The sequence below is a fragment of the Opisthocomus hoazin genome, chromosome 7, assembly GCF_030867145.1.
Source record: "Opisthocomus hoazin isolate bOpiHoa1 chromosome 7, bOpiHoa1.hap1, whole genome shotgun sequence".
Classification (NCBI taxonomy): Eukaryota; Metazoa; Chordata; class Aves; order Opisthocomiformes; family Opisthocomidae; genus Opisthocomus; species Opisthocomus hoazin.
The window spans coordinates 1,861,841-1,874,744 of NC_134420.1; the positions used below are offsets into that span (position 1 = coordinate 1,861,841).

General features: G+C 51.7%; 1 protein-coding gene across 7 annotated transcripts in view; it reads right to left on the minus strand.

Annotated features, from left to right (window-relative positions):
* DAGLA (diacylglycerol lipase alpha) overlaps window positions 1-12,904 on the minus strand; it is a 77,122-nt gene that overhangs the window by 37,400 nt on the left and 26,818 nt on the right. For 5 of the 7 annotated variants that reach the window (XR_012764487.1, XM_075425595.1, XM_075425592.1 and 2 more), the window contains 5 exons: window positions 8,227-8,392; window positions 5,177-5,315; window positions 4,433-4,644; window positions 1,543-1,644; window positions 809-947 (listed from right to left, as the gene is read on the minus strand). Coding sequence is in view for 6 of the 7 variants with exons in the window: in XM_075425595.1 (XP_075281710.1) it covers window positions 809-947; window positions 1,543-1,644; window positions 4,433-4,644; window positions 5,177-5,271 (548 nt within the window). In the remaining variant the exon portion in view is untranslated. Of the gene's footprint in view, window positions 1-808; window positions 948-1,542; window positions 1,645-4,432; window positions 4,645-5,176; window positions 5,316-8,226; window positions 8,393-12,904 lie in introns of those variants that run through there. The other 2 variants (XM_075425596.1, XM_075425597.1) reach the window with 2 other exon arrangements.

The following is a 12,904-nucleotide window of genomic DNA, read 5'->3' on the forward strand; positions in this document are numbered from 1 at the left end:
CCTCCTCAAAAAGACAACCTGAGGGATCCCTTTGAAGGCACTGGAAGAGCATGTGTTTAAAACACCCCTCGAATACACACTCCCAACGAGAAATACAAAAATTGCAGAGTATTTTTTAAAAGCCTCATTTCTTAGCATTCAAAACCTAGTGCCCTCCAGTCCTAGAAAGCCACATTCCTTGTTGACAGTTACACATGTCAAGACTGCATAAGAAAACAAAGCCTGTTTGTGCTGTCCCGCTACTGGGAAAAAAACTTCTGAAAAATGCCTTGCTTGGTGAAAAAAAGCTTTCATATCCCCATCCGAGTAGCTCAAGGATGCAATCAATTCTTAATTAAAAGATCCGACTGCCAACACAAAAGAAATTGCTTCTTGGCCAAGACCAAATGCAAGCAGCTTCAGGTCAAAAGGTCGTATTTTGAAGACAAAAAATAAAGGAAGAAAGGGGCTCTGGAAGCAGACGCTGCCTCAACCTAAGCAAAATCTAAGCACTGCCTCACTGTTACCAGGCCAAACCCAGCTACAGGACGGACAAACAAGCTGTTGTGGTCAGCACTGGCTCAAGGGGCTCGTGAGGATTCACAAATCCAGTGACTAACTCCCAATCCAGCCAGATTCCGTGTCGCTTCGCCTCCTTTGGCTACAGATGCCCACACGCAGCACCTGACAGCCTGAGCTGCATTCTTCCAAAAATCACCCTCACCAGCAAAGGGAAGCAACGCCTGAAGCTGAACGCTCCCTGAAGCAAGGCAAGGAGAACGCCAAGACCCACGAAAAGCAGGGCACGCTTCCAGAAACGCCGCTTTACCGCAGGTTGTACGTCCTCAGGTTGCGCTGTCTCCGCTTCGTGGCGCGCAGTTTGACAAAGGTCCGGCCCGTCGGGTCGAAGACGCACAGGACCGTGATGCAGACGCTCAGGATGACAACCCAGTTGCACACCACCATTCCTGCAAGGAAAGAAGAGAAGTCAGGTGCTCTGCCCGTAAGTCTCGGCAGCATCGCTTCCCGCTTTTCCCCACACGCATCACACCCACCTCTCCATGGCTACAGGGCAGAGTTACCCCAAATACTCTCACAGCCAGCTGCAGCGAAAGCAAATCCTCTGGAAAGGCTTCTAAACCACGGCTAGGTTTTCCAGCTGTTTTAGGAGCTTGCCCATGCAGAAGGTCATTAAGTACTCACTGAGTATCTAGGGGGATTGCAACATTAGCATCACCCCGCAGGAGACTGGCTGGGGCTGAAAGGGCCTTCCAGGGAAACAGTGAAGCCATTCTGAACTGAAGCAGGGAACCAGGTCTTACAGGCTCCCCAGCCAGACCCTTCCATGGGAACGTGAATTCTTGCCTCGGCGCAGACAGCACAAACAAATGAATAGAACGACTGTTCTGAGCAAGAATGTCTCAGGAAAACAAGCACCACATTTACAGCTACGATCCACTTCCAACAGTCAATCCCCACCAGCATGAATGAATTAGCTCTCCAAGGCAAGAGGATGTCTGTGCAAGCACAGGAACGCGCACAAACCACGTGCCAAATACATACCCAAAGTGACACTCTTTGCTGTGATATCATTGCAGGAAGTGTAGTACTGCGTTAGCCAAACGATGCCCACAATAGCATACACAAACTCAATCACCAAGATAGCTGAAACAAAAGGAACACAACAGAGAGTAGCAGCATCTCCCTGAGGAATAGGGACCGCCTCTCCCCGTCTTCTGGAGAGGAAACCCAAAGATAGGTTCTTTAGCAGGACAGTTGCACAGAATAAGTGACCACAGGACTGAGTCCCCATGCTTTGGAAAGTGATATTCTAGAAAATGAACCAAAAATGTAATGTGTCCTTAACTACTAACTGCTCCTAAGCGACACGAGGAGCACATGTGTGCAGAGCTGTGTCAGTGCCCTTGGCTGTATCAGAGGTGTGAATCAGACAAGCCCTACCTTCCTCCCACGACAGTGGAAAGACTCCCTCAGGTAACAAGAACCACCAAGTAACAGTACCTAGGCCTCAGCCACCTCAGACAGCTGGCGTGATTCAGAGATATGAAATATATAGTAGTGTGTATCCAGGATTAATCCTGCTTATTACCCTTGGCAAATGTTCCCAGCACCTCCGCCCTTTGCAGTCCTTCCAGTAACAGTTCCCAGGACACAGTCCTGAAGGAGTCTTCAGCCTGAAGAAGAGAAGGCTGCAAGGGGACCTAATAAATGCTTACAAATATCTGCAGGGTGGGTGTCAGGAGGATGGGGCCAAGCTCTTTTCAGTGGTGCCCAGTGACAGGACAAGGGGCAATGGGCACAAACTGAGGCACAGGAAGTTCTGTCTGAACACGAGGAAGAACTTCTTCCCTCTGAGGGTGATGGAGCCCTGGCCCAGGCTGCCCAGGGAGGCTGTGGAGTCTCCTTCTCTGGAGATATTCAAGACCCCCCTGGACAAGGTCCTGTGCAGCCTGCTCTGGGTGACCCTGCTTGGGCAGGGGGGTTGGACTAGATGACCCACAGAGGTCCCTTCCAACCCCTACTATTCTGTGATTCTGTTTACTAGCTCCTCAGTTCTTCGCGCTACCCTGGTAATGAGCAAGGAACTGGGGGTTGACAGTGGCTCCGCGGGACAGAAAAGTTGGGAAACACCGCTCCAAAGTGCCCATCCTCACACCTTCTCCACATATCACAACCTGAAAGCACAGGTGAGCTATCAGGTATGGAGAGAGTAGAAGGCTTGCTCAGTAATGCCTAGCAAGCCTTTGGTGGAGCCAAGGCTAAACCCAGGTTCCAGCCAGGCCAGCTAACCATCTACCCTCCTTATCTACTCGTTGGCACAGTCTCTTTCTGTAAGCAGCTTACTACAGACTCTCACTACCCTGTTAAGACCAGTTCCAGGAGCCACATAGCAAACAGCTCTCAGCAGCAGCGAGCAAGGAACCAGGGCTGGACTTGCCTCCTGATCAGCCCAGCCTATGTTCTTAAACTGGGCTAGGCTTTGCCCCCCTTGGCTTGTCTCCCCTCCGACACTACCTGCTGCATGACAGGAGCAGTGTTAGCACAGATGAGACTTTCCTGAGTTCATACTGGAGCTCTTTCCCTAGATTCACATGCACTAAGCAGCACATGCTTAAAATGGGACAGTCACATGGACCTTGCCCACACAACGGTCACACTCCTATTTCTATCATCAGAACTGATGAAGCCACTGAGAGTAAAAAGCCCCATGAAATCAGCATCTACAAGACCCAAAATGCAACATAAATACACAATCCTGAAGACACATACAGTTTAAGGCAGCCAGGGAAGAAAAGTGGATGATTCTTGGGTAGGAAAACGGCTCTTTGGATTCTCTCTGCCTCCCTCGCCCCATTTAGCCTGGTTTTAACAGCGTTTCTCAAACTGTCAGGCTCTGTGTGCTTCCCTAGGGAGACTGCTGTGTGTCTGGGAAACTGCAGAGAACAATTTGTTTGCTATCCCTGCTAACGATTTGCACTTAGCACTCAAAGGCGGAAATGTCTCCCAGACAGAGCTTTCAACCAAGGTTACCCGTACTTTAGCAAATTCTGCATTACAACAACCCAGCAAAAAACAAGAGATGCAAAACCATGAGATGCTTTGATGGAATGGGCTCAACTCTGCATCTCCACGACATTTTTCCTCTTAAAAATCTTCACTCGGCACAGGAAAATCCAACCAAGTTTCTGTATCTGGGAGACAACGGAACAGAGGAGCGAAGACGAGCTAAAAGGGAAGCCCTGAGCGAGAGATCAAGGAACCATCTTTTTTCTGATCTAGCTCTCGGTGGATGAGTGATAGGAAGTGTTTTTAGGAAGACAAATATGCACTCCAAGAGAGCGGATACAACCAGCGAGCAGGTGGTAAGCCTATTTATCTCACGGTGCCTGGAGGTGGAGTGTCAAAGTGCAGGTTGCTGGATGGAGACATGCATCACCTCTGAGTCAAGAGGTTAAGTACGTGTCTCAGGGTAGGTGGGTGTAGACTTCAGTGGCTGTATGACAGGCAGGGACACGCACATGCCGCGGGGTCAGAACCGCCATGATTTACACAGACATATGCCCGGACCAGAGAAAAACATGTGGAAAAAAGGTGGGGGAGAGGTGTAGATGCATCTCACTGTGGCAGATCTGCGTGGCAAGACAGAAGGGGAGCATATTTTGTTAGAGGAAAAGGATGTACCTGCATGGCAATGAGGTTGACAAGTTAAAGGTTTGCTAGAAAGATATTTGGGGCATTGCATGAGAGTCTTACAGCAACGACAGGGTGCAGTCTATGTGATGTATTCAGATGCATATCACATACAAGTGGCCATCTGGATGTCTTTCAGAAGCTGTGTGTTTGTCAGGGTGTGGGGAGAGAAGTCTTCTGCGATAGCAGATGGCAGTGTGGAGGCTGAGTCATTAGGAGGCCTCAGGCCGCTGCCTCTTACCCAGTCTGACATAGAGCACATACTGCATCGAGTCCCGGGGCTCTGTGTACAGGATACTGCCTCGCATGCTGAGCCAGATGATTGCCACCTCTGCGATCATACAACTGAGCAGGATGCCCAGGTAGCCTCTGCCGTGGTCCACCAGGTTAAGCGAGCAGGTCTCGTTGGGGTTGTACACCAGCCCAAAGAGCACCACAGAGAGGATCACAAACCTGCCAGTCACAAACCAGCTTGTTACCAGCAGTAAGCCAAAGAAAGCTGCATGTAATATCCCACACCTGCTCTCCTCACAAAGCTACTGAGGAGCCTCAGTGTCCCACAGCTACTTCCAGTTAATATTCATTTGTTCTGGAAATCTCCTCCCCACAAGCCATCCAGAGGCCCTGCTGCCCCAGTCAGAACAATCTGATGATCTGTATCAAGTCACATCATCCCACAGGATCTGCCACTCCAATTGTTTTCCCTGAGCCTCTGTACAGAAACACAGCCCCAAACTCCAGTGGGTAGCACAGGAGGATGCGGGGAGCTCTGGTCAGGCTCCCTCTTTGGAACTGGAACTAGAACTTAGGCTAGAACTTCTCCAGAGAACCAGAAGCTGGAAATACCTTGGTGTCTGTCACAAATGCCCCAAACAAGCCTTCCAGCTGCATGTATAAGCACAGCAAGAATTACAGCTGCAAGAAACGGGAGTAGCAAAAAGATTTTGTGCAGAATTCAAACCATCATTCTGCCTTTCTCACTTACCAGGTGGTATGCAGGAGGAAGAGGAAGACGGCTGGCAAAACCAGGTCATCGCTGCCTACAGACCAGCGACGGCGGAACACAACAATCCCTGGCATGGCTAGCGGGTCTGGGGAAGTTCAGCAGGCACGACACTCACCTCCTGGAAGAGAACAGATTCAAAGATGCTGCTGACCCTCTTCAACCACCTCAGGAGAGCCCCACAACCCCACGCCAGCATGGCTGCACCCAGGAGCTATCCTATTTTACACCAAAGATGGCAGAGCTTCTTCCTCGCAGCACCAGGGGGCACGGCGCGCTCGAGGAGGAGAGCGCAGGAGAGGAACAGTGCAGTTCAAAGAGTGGGAAGTATGAGGGGAAGCAGGTGTGTAACTCGCTGAACGTGGTCACCACTCACCCAGCTCCACTTCACAAGATTACTTGGAATCCTGTTAGGGCTGCACGTTGGGAAGCAGTTGCTGCGGGGTGCTCCGGACAGGTTATGCTGACCTCAGCTCTAAAGCAGGCCCTATTGCCATGTTCTTCCCCAGGCACACCTACTGCCCGCCTCCCTTCTTGTTGTCCCAACAGTTCCATCCCTCACTTGGCTCTGCAAGCCAAAATACCCATTAGCAGTTAGCAGTAGCATTCAGGAAAGCTATTGACTGGCTCACAACAGCAAGCACTTACAGCTGAGGGAGCAGGCTCCTAGGAGACCTCTCACTCAGCCAGCAGTTGCACAGAAGCACCCTGCCAGCTCCACATCTCCTTTGTGTTCACACTGGCCCTGACAGGCACCAACAATGAAAAGGTCGAAGATTGAGGGGCTGGCTGTTCCTCCCCACATTTTGTTTGTGCTCCTATTTTTAAAGCTTCACAAACCCTTTAAAAACAGAAACAGCAGTGGTAGAAGTCACGAGACTCCACAGGGCTATCCAGACACCTCCTCCCAGCACAGCTCTCCCACACTATTCCAGTTCTGCTGTACATACTCCAGCCTGCTCCAGTCCAAGTCCACCGCATCAGAGCGGCTCCGTCCCTCCCTGCAGCACACCCGACCTCCCTTCCACTTTTCTTGTACAACACGCTTCAACCATGACCTGCAACCACGACCTCCGTTTGGTTTTGTCAGTCTTTGGTTTCTGAGACCGTGGCTAGGCAGTCTGCCCACAGGCACCAGCGATCTCCCGGCTGCAGCGGTCATCCCGCTCTCTTCCGCTCCCTAAACCCCGTCACGTTTCTTACCTGTGCCCTACCACAGGCCAGGGGACACCCCACATTGGCCTGTGCCTCTCCACTCCAAGCCACCATCTCAAGACTGCCAAGTTCTCCCAACTGATGCATCCCAGTCTCAAACCACAGCACTTCTACCCTAAGCCCGCTAAGCTCCCAACCTTCATGTTCACACGCTGCTGTTGGAGTGATCCATCCATGACCCGCAGCGACCACGCTGCTCCAAAGCTGCATCTCCACAGTAATAACTGCTCTTTGTACTGACCTGACAACTTGCTGGTAGGCTCAGAGGCAAAAATGAAAGCGTCCACAATTGTCACCTATGATGTGGTCAGGACTTCCAGCAGCATTTCAGAGGGAATATCATCTGTCATAGCTTATGCACCAAGCAAAAACAAAAATCAAATTTGTACATGATGTCTCTAATTTAGTGCTCTGGGTAAAGAAAGTGGAGGAGTGACAAGATCAGAACTTTGAACCTTCAAAGTCACACAAGTGCTGGTTTTGCGACAGACCCCAGACTGCACCACTTGCTGCTGCAATAATAGACATGGCCTCGTCCTCCTAAAACCTATTCACCAGTCAGGGGTGGTCACCCCACCACCTACCTACTGGGCAGACCGTCCCAAAACAGAGGAGTCCCCCTCCTGTACCGACACCCACGGCCGGTGGACTAGACCTTCCCACCCATTTCAGTCACCAAGTACTGAAAACCTACACAAGGCTTTCACGCTTTCCGGGAGATTCCATCGTTAACTGGCTGACGCGCTTCACGTTACTCACGTGGGTGAAGGAAATGCTCTATTCCACAAACAAAGCAAATGTGAAATTACAACACCATTTGGATCCACGCTTGCTTCGTGCATAATAATCAGCGCACTCAGTACGGTGCAGCTCTACCTTCAAACTGCTCGCTCCTCTGGCCATCTGGCAACTCCTTCCAGCCTTGCCGTGAACACCCGCCTATCTCTAACCCTGCTCGGTACGTGTGGACACGCTTTTCAGCACGCTCATTCACTCTGCCTCTGGCCACCGTGGCACCTCCCAGCCAAGCTCAGACCTCGGCTCCCACCATCCCTCAGCTCATGGCTGCGTCCCGCCAACGCGCTTTCCACGACTCTGCCACCTCTCCAGGCGGGAGCAGTCGTGCTCTGCCTGCTTCCACCACCCAAGAGGCAGGGTAGCGGCAAGAGCAAGCATCTAACATGAATTCCTTACCCACAGCAACAGATGGGGACGGAGCAGAGCAGCCTGTGGCTCGCTGTCACACACCAGAATACTCACCGTGGGACTGTCACTCCTAGCTGTGTGCTTACCAGGCTCCCGGTGCGCCGCAGAAAGAGTCCCAGTTGATTTAAAGACTGTCTACTGAAAACTTAAGCCATGAGGTCCGGGGCCGTGCCCCCCCAGCTTGGAAAGAAGGGAGATGACAGCATGCCTGAGACTGTAAAGCCCACAAAAAACCCCACCAAAAAAGCTCTCAACGTGAGGACTATTTGGCTTCCTCCCAGGGCAGCAGATTCCAGGATTTACATTTTAAGATTATGAAAATACGATCTAGCAGAGGAATTGGGAGGGAAGTGGAAGGTCAGAGTGCAAACAGGCCTGAGACCACCGACCCTAGTTTTGCAACAGCAGGAACCCCTTGGGCTACCCCTAAAAATCACTCCAAAGAGCGACAAATTCCCAGGACCTTGAAACCTGAACCCCAAAACAAGAAGCCCCAAGCTCCCAACACTGAAATTAGGGGGAAGCACACGCAGGCACGAGCTTTGTGTGCAGGGAGTCCCGAGCCCTTGACCCTCAGACCAGAGAAAGCTCTACAGAAGCAGAAATCTTACATGGCATGTGGTCCAGCCGCTGCACATTCTTCTCTCCCACAAGGGTATTTCAGGAAAAGTGCATATCCACGGAGACAGACATCACCAGCGAAGGAGGGAACAGCAAACTCTTCTCGCAGCCATTGAAAATCCCACTCGGCAAAGGGAAGGACGGCGTGGTGACTGCCTGCCAACAGAGCCGGGCATCATCTTCAGAGCAACTCCCTCCCCTCCAAGACAGCAACCTCATTTAGTCATCGGGGCTGCCGAGAGCCACCGAGCCAGGGGTCGTGACTCCCCCCTTCCACACCCCCAGCACCCTCTGGAAGGAAGTGACATCATCCCTATTCTGAGGAGATTGTATGTGAATTGTGGGAAGGAGGACTGGGAGCGAGAGCGGGCGATGCTGTCAGAGATGCAGAGAGAGGAGAGGAGGAAAGCCCTCCAGCAGCAAGCGTGGCAGCACAAACCTCCTTCCCCCTCGCTGTCGAGAAGCCAGCAGGACTGGGAGAGCTGTGGCAGCGACTCGGGCTTGTCCCAGAGCCCCAGCTCTGTGTGGGAACCCCTCGGCCGGAGCGGATGGCATCGGGCCACGCTGCCGGAGCGGGGCTGGGGAAGGCTCAGGGCCACCGGTGTCTCCTCTGGCATGCACTGAATGGCCAGGGGGTGGGGAATTGGATGGGACACAAAAGGGACACAGAGAGGGGGCCACCCCGGTGACAGAAAGGAGAGACTGTTCCAGAGGAGCAGCCTCTCCCGGGCCTTTTCAGCCGTTAATTCCTTGTGACATGCTCTGGGGTATGACAGGATGTGGGGGAAGGGGAGAATTAGCTGTCTGGAGGGGAAGGCTTAGAGAAAAGAGCAAGGGAGAAAAATGCTACAGCAAGACAACATTGCAGCTAAACCTAGGAGATTTAGTCTAATCCAACATCCCATCGCGACTGACATGAGCCTCAGAGGAAGGTACACGAGTAAATACAAGCCGAACACAGCCCCTGCTGAAGGAAAAGGGCTGCGTGTAGATCTTGCACTGAGGGAGACCACCCACACCACACCCACCACCCAAATGCACCAGCGGGATTTGCTTTAAGCTCACAGCACCCTGCAGACACCCGAGGCACATCTGCACCCGCACAGCCCAACACAGTAACCCCCCAGCAAACCCTCCCCAGAAACTCCTTATCCCTGGATCCACAAGGACTTGAGGACTCTCTCGGCATCCTCGCCTCCACCACCCCAAAAACCTCCTCCTGGTCCCCACTCAGCCTCCTGCAGTTCAGACCACTGCTTGCTACTTCTGACAAGCAGAAGATGGGAGGCCAAGGCCACACTGAAATCAGCTCCACCAACACCAGGAGTTTCTTCTCACTTTGACACTGGTGCTGTCTGCTCCGAGGCGTTAGCAGGAGGAAGCCCTGCTAGCCCAGTACCTTCATCACCTGCCACGCTGCTTGGCCCGAGATGGTGACCTGCTTGCAGCTTCACATGCCCCAGACATGACAAAGCAACCCCATCTCATCTGTGTTTCATCTCTGTCAGCACCCTCTTTCAGCCAGTCTCCTCAAATTCTGCCTCAACACTGGACTCCTATAGCATTACTCACCCAGCAAACTCTCTCAGAATAATAACCGTTCGAAGCCAGCAACCAGACCTTCACCTCCACTGCTCTGGGCTACAGGAAGCCCAAAAGAAAGGGGATTCCTAGGTCTTAGCTCTGTAGGTGGTTGCAGGAGTCACTACAGCTGAGGGAGCTGGGCTTGTTCAGCCTGGAGAAGAGAAGGCTGAGAGAGGACCTAATAAATGCTTACAAATATCTGCAGGGTGGGGGTCAGGAGGATGGGGCCAGACTCTTTCCAGTGGTGCCCAGCGACAGGACAAGGGGCAATGGGCACAAACTGAGGCACAGGAAGTTCCGTCTGAAGATGAGGAAGAACTTCTTCCCTCTGAGGGTGACGGAGCCCTGGCCCAGGCTGCCCAGGGAGGTTGTGGAGTCTCCTTCTCTGGAGATATTCCAGACCCGCCTGGACGCGGTGCTGTGCAGCCTGCTGTAGGTGACCCTGCTTCAGCAGGGGGGTTGGACTAGATGACCCACAGAGGTCCCTTCCAACCCCGACCATTCTGTGATTCTGTGTTCTGCAGAAATCCAGCAACGTGCGCTGGCAAGCTGACACTCCCAGCTCCTGTGGTCCCACATGAAATGCCACCACGGTCCCAGGGACTGTCCCAGCCCGCTGTCCCGCTGAGAAGTCGTAGCCCAGCACTGCCAGCTCTCACAGCTCATCTGCTGGAGCTGCTTAGGAAAATCCATCCGGAAAACTGAAGCAAACCAAGCTTTGTGTCATGGCAGCTCCAACAGCAGCATTTCCTCACGGGTGATTTCCTGCTCCTCCGCTTGCCTGTGCTGCAGAGGCACGGTCCCTTCCCCCTGACAGCAGGGCCAGGTCGCCTTGCCCAGGCACCCAGAGATGCTCATCCCAGTGGTGCAGCCTGGCTCAGAGCCCCAAGAAGAGACTAGGGGCACATCCAAGGTGAGCCCTGAGAGTCACCCCAGTAGCCCAGCACAGTGTCTGAACATTGCCAGATTGACTCCATCCAGTTAAGGTTCTCCAGAACTGCCTCCTGCCACGTGGGATGGCAACGGCAAGGACCCCTCCACAGCACTGCACAACCTTCCCATCTCCTTTCATCGACAGAACCACGTTCTGTCCCTTGCCAGCATATCTGCATTCCCCCTCTCTCTGAAGTTTTTTATTAGAGCTACTGAAGCTCTCTGTACTTCTTGCAAATGCCAAAGTGTTTTTATACTGAAGTCAGCTAAAAAAGCACCAGCATTGTAAGGTAACCACGTTTGTCAAATTCAGGTGACCAAAAATGACATTCAGAATGCTTAACTATACACCTCCTGACCCTTAAACATCTGCTAGTTGATAAAACACAAACCCTTCCCCTGAAGCAGCACTTCACTAACAGACAGGGTTCCAGACCCATCAAGTCACCCCCACCTGAACCCCACATCCTTCCTCTCCTCACAAGGATGTCCCACATGGGACGTGGGCTTTCTACCCCGGGATGGACCATCACCCCTGCAGCTTACAGAAGCCTCCTGTTCCCACTAAGCATGCCTTTCTACAAGCACTTACTGTACTTGACGGAAATCATCAATTAGAACTTGGATCAAACTTCACCAGTCCTCATCCAGCTATTTTTAAAGGCTTTAAATGGAGTTCTTTCTGTTTTTGAGCTTGGTTCCTCACAATTTGGGAATTGTTCTGCCCTTGCAGGGAGAAGGGGGGGATGTGGTTACATCCATTACAAAATGTCCTGAATCACAGAATAGTAGGGGTTGGAAGGGACCTCTGTGGGTCATCTAGTCCAACCCTCCTGCCGAAGCAGCTGGCTAGGAGGCATTTGCTTGCCTATGTCTGCACAAATACAAACCCATCTCTCCTCCTGCACCTCTTACAAGACCCAGCGTGCAGTAGGAACTAGGTAGCAAGGTCTGCTGCTGTCTATCTCCCCTGTAGAATTTACCCATTACAACCATTAGCAAGAAACAGCAGAATAAGTGGTAGGCCAGATGGAAAAAAAGAAAAAAAAAAAAAAAAATCCAAAAAAGTGCTCTTCCAGGGTGGGAATAGCTCAGAGCATCTTATAGAGGGAGGAACACCTAGTCAACATGCACAACGTTGAACAGAGACTCCCAACAAAGAGGGGACAAATCACCCAGCACCCAAGGAAGACGAGCCCTTCCAAGACAGGGCTGCCTCTACAAGTGGCAGAAGATACCTGTTGTGAGCAATGCCTGCAGGAGTTGCAGGAAAAGCTCCTTCCCCAGGGGAGACAGTGCAGCAGCTGCCAGAAGGTTGTGAGGATAGTTCTAGCATGACTGAATATGATTAATGGAACAGATCAGTACTTCAAAGAATATTGTATGTACTAATGCAATATTTAAGAGCCATATTTACAGCCAAGCCACAGCATGGGCAGGGAACGCCAGCAAAACTCAGTGTGGTTTTTAATTTTGAACTATCAATTTCACACCTACTTTTAAGATTCTCCTTGATAGTCTCCCATTTTCCAAGGAGAAGGAAATAAAATGAGTCAGTGCCAGAGCCACAGGACTAAGCCATCGGGTTTGACAAAGGAAAGGTTCAGAAAGCCTCTTGGGCCTTGGCACATTTCGGATGTGGCTCCCCCAGGATAAGGCCCCTGCACCACAATCATCTCGCTACAATGTCATCCTCACAGAACTAATATGATTAGGTTAGATCTGGAACTGCACCACTGCCCACTGACACAAATACCCAAAATACATCTCTGAGTATAAACTGACCTTCAAAACACAGGGGACGAGAACTTATCTGTACGTCCCACCAGCTTAAATTGCAAATGCTGGCATAAATACGCCCTTGGAAGTCCAACACTGATAGTCACAAGAATATATTGGTAGCAACAAGCACAGACTGCTGGCCCAACACTGGCCCACCTCCACCCCAGCTTATTGCTCCCTAACACTTCCTCACACAGCCCCTATGCCTCAGGCAGCATAAACACACCAAGACGTTTTCTAAGTGCATGTGCTCCTTGCTTAAATCCATCCGCTTGGTCCCCTGCTCCAAACACCTCTTGCCCTGGGTAGAAACAGCTCTCACGAGCCCCACACGATCTTCAAGCATAGACAACATCTACCTTCCTTCCT